We start from the raw sequence: 13,773 nt of genomic DNA, 5'->3' as shown, positions 1-13,773 counted from the left end.
AAAAGCAGCTGAAGACTCACTTGTTCAGGCTGGCTTTTGTATGACCTTCTTCACCACTCTCTCTTTATTCTGCTCTCCCCACCTATTCCACCTTCCTCACTGATTTCCCTCTTTCCTATTCACTCTCTCTCTTTCTTAACATTTTTTCTTTTAAATCCCAATTGCCTGTTTTTGCTCATTTTAAATATATTTTTAAACATTTTCTAAATGCTTTTTTATATTTATATTTTTGTTTTTGTGAAGCCCCTCATGATTTTATCTTGAGGCACTATAGAAATGATATTTTCTTCTTCTTCTTTTTCTATTTAGAATGTATTTCTATTAAAGCCTTTAAAAAATCAGCTTAAAAGTGAAAAAAGCAAAAATCGGATTTGAATTTTTTACAGTTATTACTGAACAGGAACTTCAAAATTACTGGGCAAACAATTTAAACTTTGAACTGAAATGCATCTATTCTTAAAAAAGTTTGAACCTTGGTGTCTTGTAGCAGTTTTTAAGACTTTATTTTTGTAAACTTTCAGACGTTTTTATTTGATGTGGTAGACCTTGAAGCAGCTTCTCTCCAGCTGCAGGCAGAGTCACACCTCACACTGGGGTGCTTCTCTTGCACATCGTGCACTGCTATACCAAAAACATTTGTTTTAGCAAAAATAATTATTTATTGTAAAAAGATAAATAATGCTGGAATGATGCTGAATCTTACAATTAGCAAATAGTTGAGGGTTGTTCAAATAAAAAATAAAGACTGAACAAACGTTCATATCCTGGTTCACTGGAGATCTGTCCTTCTTCATGGTCACTGTCTTCAGCCTTCTGGGACACCTAATAGATCGTGTTGATTTTCTTTGAGGCATTTCCATAATTTCATGCTGGCTTTTTATGCTGATTAGCCTCCCCGTTCCGTTATCCGCTTTCACCGCGGCGCTGCGCTCCGTTTCAACCAGGCTGTACAGCAGGATTTCCCCTGGTAGCGATATTTTCCCTAACTCTGATTGCTTCATGCTATAGATCGTTGGAAAGCTGACTTTATGTACTTTTAGGAACCGTTGGAATTTCCTGGATCTGATCAGCCATTCAAAAGTTATAAAACGGAGCATTTTGGATGACAAACTCAGCATGTCTCTGAATCTTTGTTGTGATTCGGTGCGCTCAAGACAGGGAATCTCGGTGGCTACCGTAATGTATTGTATATGCACGAATAGCCCCATTTTTAATCTTTTCAGCACTTTTGGAATTTTAATGATATCTTGAACGGTTCAGGAATTATGGTAATGAGAAGTGCGCATGTCCAATCCCGTCTGCGGCAGGTTGGTAATAAGAGTATTGTGGCATTAACAGAGGGGTGCTGGCGGTCAGGGCTAGGGGGCCCCCCAACACAAGGGGGCCCCAGGCGGCCGCCTACCTATGCCTAATGGTAAAACCGCCTCTGCCTGAGTGTTGTATTTTGAGAGCATTTTTTTTCATGTCCCCCCCAAAAATTACTCTCTGAAGTTTTACTGTTTATTGTCCCCCCCCCAAAATTGAAATGGGATTTCCGCCCTTGCTGGGACAACACGAGGATCATAAACACAGAACAACAGAAATACAAAAGATGGATGAAGGAAGCTTTAGAGATAAGGAGACGTGGATGCGGGACCATGAACAGGGATGATGGAGTTTACTCGTTGGATCGCGCATGGGACTGCATCATCGGAGAGGGGAGAGCGGGCAGCAGAGGGCGACAACGTCCTCTGCTGGAAGTGACGCCAACATCAGCGTCAGCCTGACGAAGTTTGCAGCCGCAAACGAAACGTTGCAGGTAAATAAAACCTTTATGTGTTTAAAAAAGAACTAAAAGATGGTATCTATCTGTCTATCTGTCTGTCTGTCTGTCCGTCCGTCTGTCATTTAATAAATGTATCACAGAAGGAATACACAAAAGACATTCGCTGAATCAGGCTTTTTGAACCTTCATGGTTCCCGTAGTCTCCCCGTGCACGAGCAGAGTGTGCCAGTAATGTGTGTGAGTGGAGTGAACTGAACGAGCTAACGTTAAGCGCGGGTTTTCTTTTTGCCGCCTGGGTGGAGCCAAGCAGCGCTTTTGACGCTAGTGCGGAGCGCAGCTGTAGGGGAAGCATTTATTTGATGGGGGAGTGTGATTTGATGGTACACCTGTAGATGTCTTTCGCTCGTCGATTTTCCGGTAAAAGTAATGAATGACACTAGCCTGGCAAGCCAGACTATATATGTGAATATATGCAAAGCAAGAATTTGCAATTCTTGCAAAGCAAGAATTTGGTCTAGTTCACTAGGCTAGAATGACACGCCATCTTGTTCTCATTTGAAAGTTCTTTCCTGTGACACGCCAGCAGATGTCTGCAGCCAGGTCCTACTTATGCGTTACTGCCCTCCTGCCACTCTGTTCTCAAAGGACTTCCGTGTTTACCCTTTCCAGAGTCAGTTCATTGGATAAAAACACCCACTTAAACGCTGCCAGGCTTCTAATTTTGACTGCCCGTAGTTCATCGTTTTCGCATCCGGGTTTCCTACGTGAGAGTCAGCTGATAGCAGCAAGGTTGTGTCAGAGCTTTCCTCAGTTTCACGACGAGAGTTATTAAAATCAGGCTGTTTCTGAACAGGTAAACATGTCTACAAACCCCCCAAAGCTGAAGATAGAAATCACTTCGAACGAAAGGTGAGTGACAACAGGAGTGGTTGACTGTCCAGGGGTGGAGCAGCAGATGCATTATATGTGTGATTCATTCATTTCTTATTTATTTATTTATTTTTAATAATCTACAGGTTAAAAAACTTAAAAAGTGCTTTTGAAACAAAGTATGGAGAATCTCCCCTTTTCTATGCATATGCACCTGGAAGGGTCAATCTAATAGGTAATTCAGTTTTAATCATTGTGTAAGAATGTTTTATACATAGTGTATTCTATTGTTTTATCTGTAATAATTTTCTATTATTAGTTCACAAAATATACTGAAATATACAGAAACATGAGTGATCACGTGTTTTTTAGGGAGGGGTTATTCCTGTAGTCGAACATCTCTGTCCTGTTTGTCACTTTTTCCAGGTGAGCACATTGACTACTGTGGATATTCTGTGCTGCCGATGGCTATTGAGCAGAGCATCCTGGCAGCTGTGTCTTTGAATAACTCAGGGGAAATCCACCTGTCCAACACAAATCCTCAGTACCAGTAAGATTCCAGCCTTTAGCAACTAGGGCTGGGCAATAAATCGAAAATTTATCGTTATCGAAATTTCTGACTCTTATCAAGATAATTTTTCCCATGTCAATAAATTTGACAATAAAAAAAGAAAAGATGGTTGACAACATTCATGTCCCTTCAAGAAGCTGTACCACCTTGAGTCATGTAAAAATGACTCAGCGTAACACGTGACAGCCCCATCTAGTGGACAACTTTTGTTTCTGCTCATACCTGTATCGATCATTTATCGTTACTGACATCCTCAATATATCGTGATATTGATTTTAGGCCATATCGCCCAGCCCTATGATATACTTTTATTTTCCTTTTCCAAATGTATTTCAGGGGTTTAAAATCCTTTTGAATTTACAAAAAAAAAAAAAAAAAAAAAAATCTGAAAGCCTCATTTCTGTTGGTTTGCAGGGATTTCACTGTGTCCTGCTCAGAGGACATCACCATTGACAAAGACAATCCAAAGTGGTTTTATTACTTCCTCTGTGGGGTCAAAGGTATCCAGGTAAGATGTGCTGGTTATAGCATAGCCAGCATAAATGATGTGTAATATATCATTTACGTGAATATTGTACACTATTAAAGGAACATATCTGTTTTATTTTTCCCTCCAGGAGAAGTTTGGGATCACTCGTTTGGCAGGAATGTCGTGTGTTGTAGACGGAACAATTCCTCCAAGTTCGGGTCTGTCCAGTTCAAGTGCCTTAGTCTGCTGTTCTGGTCTTGTTACCATGGAGGCCAACCAGAAGTCCCTTTCCAAGGTAAGGTACTTGAACCAGATCTCCCAGTCCCCTTTGAGACAAAACGTAAATAATTGAGACTATAAAATATGACTTAACTCACTCTAATAAACAACTTTCATGCCATCAAAGGGTTTTTGAAAAAAGCACATTTGCTTTTTGGAGATTTTTTTTGGTGGTTATCATATTTTTTTCATAAAAACCCCTCTCCAGGTGGCTCTAGCTGAGATATGTGCTAAATGTGAGCGCTACATCGGGACAGAGGGTGGAGGAATGGACCAGTCCATATCATTCCTGGCAGAGAAAGGAACTGTATGTAGCTTTGTTCCCATCAAAACATTTCTAGAAGCACATAAAACAATACATTGATCACCACAAAAGCTCTGCTATGTTTGCGAACACTTTATAGCATTTTGCATACTTTGATTAGCTGTTTTGTCTCTCTTTTAACATTCTCAAATGTGTCTCAGGCCAAGCTGATAGAGTTCCAGCCTCTGAGGGCCACTGATGTCCAGCTCCCAGAGGGGGCTGTGTTTGTGATTTCCAACTGCTGCGTTGAGATGAACAAAGCTGCTTCTTCTCACTACAACATCCGTGTGGTGGAGTGTCAGATAGCCACAAAGGTACGCAATCCTGCCCCGTTGGTTGCTGTAGGTGTAAACTTACTCATTAACATAAGAAAACAGCCTTAAATCTTAACAATGTCTAAACAAGCATAATTCCATTATACTTCTTTGTGAATCCAGATGCTTGCTCGGGCGAGAGGTCTGGACCCGAGTGGGCTGTCGAAGCTGGCTCAGGTTCAGACGGAGCTGAAGGCCTCCCTGGAGGAGATGCTGGCTCTGGTGCAGGAAGTGTTGGATCCTGAGCCGTACAGCCGAGAGGAGGTCTGTAAGGTGCTGTGCGTCACCCCAGAGCAGTTCTCCACCGAGCTGCTGAGCGCTAACACACAGCACCGTAAGTGACTATACACGTCTTTTTGTTTTTCCTCCTGTGGTTGTAGCCTTATTTATAAAGTAATAGCCCTGTCATACATTTTGATTTCTGTCTTTGATTTTGTTTATTTTTGTATTGATCAATTTTCCTGAATTTTCTTTGGCATTTTAATAAAACAAATCTAGTTGAGTAGAATGATCTCTTTTCACTAAAACTCAGTACAAAGCACCTCACGATTTTTATCTTGAGAGGTGCTATAAATATTTTCATCTAAGAAATACTATTTAATATCTCATTTGATTATCAGGTTAGGATTTATTTAATGATTACCACTGTTTATGGCTGCATCAGAATCTCTTTTAAAAGTGGATAAAGCTTTTCCTCCTCTCTCACAGTCACACACTTCAAGCTGCACCAGCGGGCCAAGCATGTTTATGGAGAAGCGGCACGGGTGATGAAGTTTAAGAGCATTTGTGATTCTGGGTCTGCTGAGTCCATAAAGCTCCTGGGAGCGCTGATGAATCAGAGCCATGCAAGCTGCAAAGACCTGTATGAGTGCAGCTGTCCTGAACTGGACCAACTGGTGGACATTTGTCTGTGAGTCCTGCTAGATCAATCAAAATTTTATTTGTAAAATAAAATATCACTGATTCTGACATTTCTTAAAATATAAACCAAAAGAAGCTTTGAGTTTAATTTGCAAGATGAGCGAGTGAAATAATCATCACCTCTTATGTATATAAAGTCATAATCGTATGTGTGTGTATATATATATATATATATATATATATATATATATATATATAATATTATTTATTTATTTATAATGGAATTATTTATTTTTTCAGCTGTCAAAATAGTTTCTCTGCTAATTTTCTTTTAATTTAATTTTGGAGTTAGTTTTCAAAAGAGAGAAATTCAGGGTTCTTACACATGCTTGAAATCCTTAAAAATGCCTGAATTTTATTGTGCTTGGAAATGTAACTAAATAGTTATTGTCATGGATTTTATCAATATGTTTATCAATAATAATCAAGAATTAATAAACAAAATTTCCATAACAGTTATGCAATAGCATTCTCTATTACAAGGGGAAAAAAAGAATTAAATTACTCATTTCGGGCACATATGTTTTAATCTTTACATTTCCCCTCGAAAGTTCTTGAAAGTGATGTGTTTGAATCAAAATCAATTTATTTTCATCTAGTGCCACCGTGTGGTTGAACCTTTATATGTATAAGAACATTTTTAATCACCAACACTCAGTAACATTAGCTTCAAGTGCTAAATAGCACAGTTAGCATGCTATAGTACCTAGATGAGCATGCTAACATTAGCAGTTCTACTATTTCAGAGAGAGAGAGAGAGAGAGAGAGAGAGAGAGAGAGAGAGAGAGAGAGAGAGAGAGAGAGAGAGAGAGAGAGAGAGAGAGAGAGAGAGAGAGAGAGAGAGAGAGAGAGAGAGAGAGAGAGAGAGAGAGAGAGAGAGAGAGAGAGAGAGAGAGAGAGAGAGAGAGAGAGAGAGAGAGAGAGAGAGAGAGAGAGAGAGAGAGAGAGAGAGAGAGAGAGAGAGAGAGAGAGAGAGAGAGAGAGAGAGAGAGAGAGAGAGAGAGAGAGAGAGAATGTGCAGAACTCATTTGTTTGATGTATGATTAGCCCAGGTTTTTACCTTTCTAAGCTTTTTGACATAGTTGTCTGCAGCCAAGTGATCAAACATTTTTGCTGCATCCCTTTCTGCCGTGATGGTTACATTTTCTTCTTTTTATAATCTTTCATGCTATCCTGTGCTTCGCTTATTCACCCACTCTACATTTTTCATGAGGGTTGATATTACTGAAAGTTGATGATCAGCTGGAATATTGACTCTGTTTGTTCTGCTGGCAGGAAGTCTGGGGCTGTTGGTTCTCGGTTGACAGGTGCAGGTTGGGGAGGCTGCGCCGTCTCCATGGTTCCCAGTGAGAAGGTGGAGTCTTTTCTACAAGCTGTCAGGAATGCTTACTACATCCCTGACCCACGCAGAGCAGCGATGGAGAAACAGAGTTTGTTTGTATCAAAGCCTGGTGGAGGAGCTGCAGTTTTCATGGAGGAGTGAAACTCACATTTGTTTGTTTATATTGAAATACTTTAAAATCAACTGAGTGATTTTTTTTCTTTTTTTATGTGCAAATTTCAGGAGATGGAAATGACTTGTTAACCTCTATTTTTCAGGGGGAATTTAAGGGCAAAAAACACCTCAGTGATTTGATTTTTGTATCAAGTAGTTATTTTTTTAAACTATTTTTCATTTATAATGTCTTGGAAATTCATTTCTAAAAATAATAAATCAATTGGCAATATATAAAATCCTGTTATCCTTTATTGAAGAATACATTTATTAAAAGCCAAAAAAGATATTTTAACAATGACTTAAACACAATTTGTTCTGATTTAACTGGGGTTACACCCCAACAGAATAATAAATGTTTTTAATGTGTTCATTAAAAAAGTCTGAGTGAGAGTTTTAGCCTTGCATTCCAGTTTTACATTTTTAAATACATTCAACAGAAATCAAACAAAGCCATACAAGGCAAAGCACAGTGAGGCTGATTCACACCTACCAAACATTTTTGTTTTACCAACGGCATAAACCAAGGCTAAATGTAGAATTATATGGGGTTCCATTTGTAAAGTCATGGAGTAAAATATAAAAAGCAGTATTTTGGGTTATTTAGCCCCTCATAACAGAAAAATGGGGGTTCAAATCAGGTTCTCACCATGTTATTCATACAGTTATAAATGTTAAAATTCCCAACTAAATATTTAATTTGCAAGCTAAACATTTAATTTGGAGTTAAATATTTATTTTACAAACAAACAAATTTTCAGGTCAGAACTGGATATTTAGTTTGTAAATAAAATGTATTTTATTTACTAAATATTTAATTTGGAGGTAAATATTTTGTTTACAAATTAAACTTGGCTCTAAATCAAATATTTTCCTAAATAAATATTTAGATCCCAGCTAAATATTTATTTTGAAGGTAAAAATGTACTTTGCAAGTTCAATATTTAGGTATAGCCCCATAATAAATATTTAGCTGGGATCTAAATGTTTACTTTGTAAACTAAATATTTTGGAGCTAAATATTTACTTTATAAAGTAAATATTTAGTTTACAAACTAAGTATTTAGCTCCAAATTAAATATTTATTTTCTAACAAAATATGTAGGTCTGACCTAAATATTTAGTTTATTAAATAATTATTTAACTCTAAATAGTTAGCAAGCTAAATATTTAATTTAGGATCTTTAACATTTATAAATGTATGAATAACAGAGAAAATATGAAAAATTAACTCCCATTTATTTTTCTTATGACAGGCTAAATAATCCAAAATACTGCCGTTAAGTTATGACTGTTCCACTTTACAAATGGCACCCCATAGTATTAAACGCAATACTTTGTGCTTTCTGAAATTATTTTTGATTTCTTCTGTGTGGAACAGATAAAAAATAGTTTGTTTTTGTATGCAGACACTAGGACTGGATCCCTCAGATATAACATTCACAGTTCATACTGATATAAAATGAGGTACATTTGTGTTGACGATTTGAGTTTATTGTTACTCAAATGAAGGACACTCGTAGCTTGTGCTTGGGTCTATCAGATCCATAAATATGGGATTCTATTCTGACTGATTAACTTTAACAGTTCAGTCTGTTCGCTGTTGCCTTGGAGTCTTTGTGGCACTGGAGTTGCCTTCTGGTGCAGCGATGAATTCCTGGGAGCTGCAGGAAACTTCATTCTTTCTCTTTAGCACATTTCCTATCCAGTTGGAGCCATTTGTTGTTTTTTCCAGGGAGCAAGCAGACGAGACTGTGCTCCTTCTCATGTTTTTGCCTGAGGTGATCAGCTCTCCGTAGCCCTGCTGGTGGGAGAAGGCATAGCCGGAGCGCCTGGAGCTTGTCCTGCGTACTCTCCTCAGGCTCTGCTCCTGCGGGCCGTGCCTCTTCCTGGACTGCTGTAAATAGCGAACCTGTGAACCACAGTGGCCATTTTCTTATTAATTATTAAAATCTAATATTTAGGCATTTTGTACGAGAAGAGCTACTCCTGTCCATCACAGCTGCTTTACCTTATCTGTTAAAGTTGAGAAGAGGTCCACTTTCAGAAAGCTAACTACTAAACCAGGCACAACACACACTGTGGTGGTGAGGAGGATGACCAACCACACCCCCTTCTCTGAAAGACAGTTATAGGCTGCGCCTGTGACGAGACACAAACCCAAAGTTATTTACGCATCATTTCCATCCATCAATAATGTCCCACTGAGCTAAACTCACCAATAAATGGGAAATTATTTGGAAAAAGCCCAAATAAGCCATAACTTTGCATTGAAAACAAAATGGCAAAATACACAATCAGACTCCCCCAAACAAAGAGATGATTGACAGCTGTCCAGTAGTGGGTGTCGAGTCCAATCTGTTAGTAGAAAACGTCACACAATTAATCGTAGAGTCTCATTTTCATTTATGACACTACATCTGTTTATTAAGAAACTCACCTGAACACTTACAACGATAACCAATGTGGTCGCTATGGTGACAGCAAATGTTTGCTGGTCTGAGAAGTTGGAGCCATCTTCTTTTACCACAGCAGAGAAGGCTCCGTAGGGAATGAAGAAGAGCAGGAAGGATGTAGTCACCCCCTGCAGCGTGCAGAGGAAAAACTGCCGTTTGTTGAAGAGGAGGTTCTGCTGGCCGGGTTTGTAAAGGCTTGGGTAGCGAAGGCTGTTCTGGTCGTTGACGTCCTATAAAAAACACAACATGTTATATTCTGTTAATAATTAGAAAGCCATGTTATGATAGGAATTAAAGGAAACCATTTGCAAACAAAGTTTGCAAAAACTGTATTAGTTACCTGATCAAAAAGTCCCATTGCCAGTACTGGTAAGGAAGTATAAATAATATTGAATAAGGTGATAAACCACTGGTCGTACACGGCCTATGGAAAGAAAACCCATTATCTACCTACTGGCACTTTCAACAAACATGTTCCACAACAAGTTCTGTCTTCTTACCTGCGCTGAGAAACCACAGAAGAAGCCGTACCAGAAGTGAACCAGGGTAAAGGCAAAGTTTTTGTAGAAGAAATAGCCTAAAAAGTTACACATCCTGAAGTAGGACCAGCGTCCGTGAACCAGCAGCAGCCTCCGCAGGTACTGGAACTGAGCGAAGGAGTAATCCGACGCCAGAACGGCCTGCATCCCCTCCTGTCCGCTGATGCCAACGCCGATGTGAGCAGCTGAGAGAACACATAAAGGGGGTCACGGCCCTTAAAACATTGTGAAAGAAAATTTAATTGACACTAATAGATTAGTGATAGTACTCTAAACCAGACACATGCTGAAGTTTTGATTTGCAGAAGAAAAGTCTGCTAGGCTTGAAATACCTAGATGTTCTTATTTCTGAAAAAGTCAGTAACTCAATGTAAATGAGGCAATTTTGTAATGAAGTTTGACTTCTAACAGAAAAAAACTATTTTTTTCTCAACATTTAGTCTTTTCATTGCTGCACAAAAGTCCATTTTATAAAACATGTTTCAGCTTAGACTCATTCTTTCTGTCCCAGTGCGATTCATACAAAGACCAAAGCAGAATAAGGGACATAACCAGTCACTGTTATGCCTTCGGGGGCAAGCGAGGGATAGCCTAGACCAGTGGTTCTCCATCCTGGTCTTGGGAGGGCTGATATCCAGCATGTTTTAGTTTTAACCCTGTTGCAACACACCTGATGGACTGGGTCATTTAAAAACACCAGGATATGTTTGACAGCTGTACTGGGACTCTGTCGATTTGGGTTTTTCGGAAGAGCTCAGTCATCGATTGGGAGCGGAATTTGAAGGATTACGATTTGTTTCTGGATTTTGATGAAGGATTTCGGATCACAGACTTTGGAGGTTGGCATAAGCTGGTGTGTGAATGGCTGGAATGGCGTCTCAGGAAGAGGATGAGGATGAAATGGATTTTGGTGAATGGACCCGGGTTTCTAATGGTGGAAGATCGGGTAGAGGAAGAACCAGGAAAGATGGGGAAAGTGTGTTTGGGTCACAGACCAGTAAATGGAGTTTAGAGGAGATCAGTTCTGATGAAGGAACAACTGTTGTCTGGAAAAAGATAGTTAGAGAGGGATTCAAAATAATCGTGAGGTTCAGGAAGGAAGATGAGAAAGTTCAGTTGAGCCCAATTGCTTTGTCGAGAGAACTGAAAAAAAAAAGGTTTGGGGAGGTTCAACTGGCTAAAATTCTAAGGGATGGAAACTTGCTGGTAGAAGTAAAGACAGACAAACAAAAAAGAAAGTACTAAACATTGAAAGTATTTGTAAGAAGATAGTGAGTGGGAGAATTTGATGTATGTATGTATTTGTATATATATGTGTATGTATGTGTGTGTATGTTTGTGTATATGTGTATTTTGTTTTCTTTCTTTCCCCTGTTTGATTTTGTTTTATGAGCGCTGTTCCAGACCACACTCCACACTAGTTGGTGGCAGTAATGCACCATTCGTTGTTTGCCAACCGCCAATAAAACACCAGAAGAAGAAGAAGAACACACCTGATTTCAAGGTAATTAACAGGCATCTGCAAAGCTTGATGAGCTGCAGCACAGGTGTGTGTGTGTGTGTGTGTGTGTGTGTGTGTGTGTGTGTGTGTGTGTTGAAGCAGATAAACAACTAAAACTAAAACCTATTGGCCCTCCAGTACCAGGATTGAGAACCACTGGCCTAGACAGACCATAGCAGCAGAAGCAAAATGATTTTGCTCAGCATGTTGATCTAGCCACGTTCCATTAGAGCCTCATCAGGCCCGAACAGTCTTGTGTTATGCCAATCACAGAGCTCTATCGTTTTGGTGGACCTGATGTTGCCCTGTAGACTGATATCTGAAGCAGTGAGTATTTCACATTGTTCATTGTCCAATAGCATGCGGAGACAGTTTGATAACCCGAGCTAACGCCCGTTACTCTCACCAACACCTCCGCCGACACCGTCCTGGTCCCTCATATGCTCCAGGGGATAAGGTCTGGGCGTCCACGGCAGACCTCCGTGTCCGTGCCGGGTCCAGGAAGCTCGCTCCCCGGTTCCTTGGGCCTTACCCCGTGCAAAGGGTCATCAACCCGGTCACGTACCGGCTGCGGCTGCCTGCGAGTCTCCGCATCCATCCCACCTTCCATATCTCCCGGCTCAAGCCCTACGTGGAATCCTCCCTCCTTCCGCCTCCGGCTCCGGCGCCTCCGCCTGCCCGCTTCCTCGACGGTGAGCCCATCTACACCGTCCGGCGCATCCTGGACGCTCGCCGCAGGGGACGGGGCTGGCAGTATCTGGTCGATTGGGCGGACTACGGCCCTGAGGAACGCTCCTGGGAGCCGGCCCGCTCCATCTTGGACCCTGCCCTTGTCTCTGACTTCTGGGACCGCCGAGGTCGCCCTGGGACTTCTGGAGCCGTCCCTGGACCGGGGGGTCCTGTCAGAACCCAAGCCCCCAAACCGGCCTCTCCCAGCTAACCGGCCTCCATCTTGGACCACATTTCCCAGCATGCTCCTCGCGGGAACTCCCGGCATTCTCCCAGTCACACCCAAGCCTATATATGGAAGACGCCGCACCGGCTCTTCACTCAGTCATCGTTTCATTGAAACCCCTGATCAGAGTTCTCTACCGAATAATCCAGACGTCAAACATCCTTACCAAGTTCAACTCCCGTACCCAGTCGACCATCGTGACACGTAGCACCAAATTCTGGGCCCTAGGTACAAGTCTTCTAGGTGGGCCCCCATGCTCAATTACTAATATCTCTCTTACACCTTTTTTGTCATGCTATAAGACAAGATAATAAACATGATCTTAGTTTAACCTCTATATTGAGCAAATACAAATGCCAACATAATAAAAGTGAAATGCCCAGACTTCACATATAATTATTTTTATTTGCCAACAACGTGTTCAAACAAAAATCCTGGAATTTATTTTCCAGTAAATGCCCACTGACGGGTCTTCATGTTAGCAAAATCACTTATGAGATCTTTAAAGTCCAATCCTTTGGCTAAGTGACTTTCAATAGAAAGAAGAGCTAGGCTGTTCAGTCTATCCTGGGACATTGTTGATCTCAAATAATTTTTCACCAGTTTCAGTTTGCTAAAAGCCCATTCACCCCCAGCAACAGTCACAGGTAGTGTGCAAAATATCCTCAGTCCAATACAAACTTCTCCAAAAATGCTCTGTAATTGCATCCTGTATAGATGGCATTAAGCAGCTCAAGAGGAGACCGAATGTGTGGAAATGTCGCACCATATATTGTTCTCAGGTGTAGCATCTCATTCTCAAATTCAGCTGTGAGATCCTTGTAATATTTTCTCATCCGTGCCTGCCATGATATCTTCATCTGCTCTTCAGTCATGTCTGTCATGGTTCATGATGTTAAGCTTTGCTAATACTGATATATATTGATATATTAAATACATATGACATGAAATAAACCAGGTTCTCTCTGTGAATGTAATGTACTCTAAATTTTATAATCCCTGCATTATCAGCCAAATTATAAGATTGTCCGTTTTCAAGATCAAATATAAAGAAATTTAAAATAGGCTTTAAAATATCTAACCAAGTCAATAACAATCCTCTAACACCAGTGTCATCATGCTATACAAAAAACAGTGGCACTGGCAGCTTCTCATTCCTGAGATTACCACAAATCCATCGATACCAAGTTTGTCCTGGTCCATGACTGGGAAGGAGCTGAAATATCCACACAGAATGAACCTGTTTTTACCGCGATGTCCGCGAATTAATTGGCGGCGTCTGCCCGCGATAATAATTCTGATTAATATATATATTAATTAGTGTTTTCACTGAT

The 13,773-nt window shown here is 40.4% G+C and overlaps 2 protein-coding genes across 4 annotated transcripts; one reads left to right on the top strand and one right to left on the bottom strand.

Annotated features, from left to right (window-relative positions):
• The first annotated feature begins 1,522 nt into the window (after positions 1 to 1,522).
• On the top strand, positions 1,523 to 7,227 carry LOC129153558 (N-acetylgalactosamine kinase). 3 transcript variants are annotated; one of them, XM_054732947.2, is made up of 11 exons: positions 1,523 to 1,798; positions 2,619 to 2,674; positions 2,782 to 2,870; positions 3,062 to 3,185; positions 3,621 to 3,714; positions 3,824 to 3,970; positions 4,163 to 4,261; positions 4,420 to 4,572; positions 4,696 to 4,906; positions 5,281 to 5,482; positions 6,769 to 7,227. In XM_054732947.2, the coding sequence occupies exons 1-11, from the start codon at positions 1,676 to 1,678 to the stop codon at positions 6,974 to 6,976; spliced, it is 1,506 nt and encodes a 501-aa protein (XP_054588922.1). In that variant the 5' UTR covers positions 1,523 to 1,675; the 3' UTR covers positions 6,977 to 7,227. The 3 variants fall into 3 exon arrangements, with proteins under 3 accessions (XP_054588922.1, XP_054588923.1, XP_070406438.1); XM_054732948.2 differs by lacking the exon at positions 1,523 to 1,798 and adding an exon at positions 1,965 to 2,182; XM_070550337.1 differs by lacking the exons at positions 1,523 to 1,798; positions 2,782 to 2,870 and having other exon boundaries at positions 2,210 to 2,674.
• Positions 7,228 to 8,309: 1,082 nt separating this feature from the next.
• On the bottom strand, positions 8,310 to 10,746 carry LOC107372793 (probable phospholipid-transporting ATPase IM). The gene is made up of 6 exons (XM_054732949.2): positions 9,945 to 10,746; positions 9,785 to 9,868; positions 9,429 to 9,674; positions 9,208 to 9,346; positions 9,000 to 9,130; positions 8,310 to 8,900 (listed from the first exon to the last, which is right to left on the bottom strand). The coding sequence occupies exons 1-6, from the start codon at positions 10,128 to 10,130 to the stop codon at positions 8,577 to 8,579; spliced, it is 1,110 nt and encodes a 369-aa protein (XP_054588924.2). The 5' UTR covers positions 10,131 to 10,746; the 3' UTR covers positions 8,310 to 8,576.
• Between the last annotated feature and the right edge of the window lie 3,027 nt (positions 10,747 to 13,773).

Source organism: Nothobranchius furzeri, chromosome 4, assembly GCF_043380555.1.
Source record: "Nothobranchius furzeri strain GRZ-AD chromosome 4, NfurGRZ-RIMD1, whole genome shotgun sequence".
Classification (NCBI taxonomy): Eukaryota; Metazoa; Chordata; class Actinopteri; order Cyprinodontiformes; family Nothobranchiidae; genus Nothobranchius; species Nothobranchius furzeri.
This window is presented reverse-complemented; position numbering and strand designations above follow the sequence as displayed.

What these genes read in the sequence shown, in the direction of transcription:
- LOC107372793 (XM_054732949.2), bottom strand. Translation starts at nt 10,130, where the DNA reads ATGCAGGCCGTTCTGGCGTCGGATTACTCCTTCGCTCAGTTCCAGTAC. An exon ending in CAATGGGACTTTTTGATCAG is followed by an intron (nt 9,675 to 9,784) that starts GTAACTAATACA and finishes TGTTTTTTATAG; the next exon opens with GACGTCAACGACCAGAACAG. An exon ending in TTATCGTTGTAAGTGTTCAG is followed by an intron (nt 9,347 to 9,428) that starts GTGAGTTTCTTA and finishes TTCTACTAACAG; the next exon opens with ATTGGACTCGACACCCACTA.
- LOC129153558 (XM_054732947.2), top strand. Translation starts at nt 1,676, where the DNA reads ATGGGACTGCATCATCGGAGAGGGGAGAGCGGGCAGCAGAGGGCGACA. An exon ending in GAGCGCTAACACACAGCACC is followed by an intron (nt 4,907 to 5,280) that starts GTAAGTGACTAT and finishes CCTCTCTCACAG; the next exon opens with TCACACACTTCAAGCTGCAC. An exon ending in CAACTGGTGGACATTTGTCT is followed by an intron (nt 5,483 to 6,768) that starts GTGAGTCCTGCT and finishes TTCTGCTGGCAG; the next exon opens with GAAGTCTGGGGCTGTTGGTT.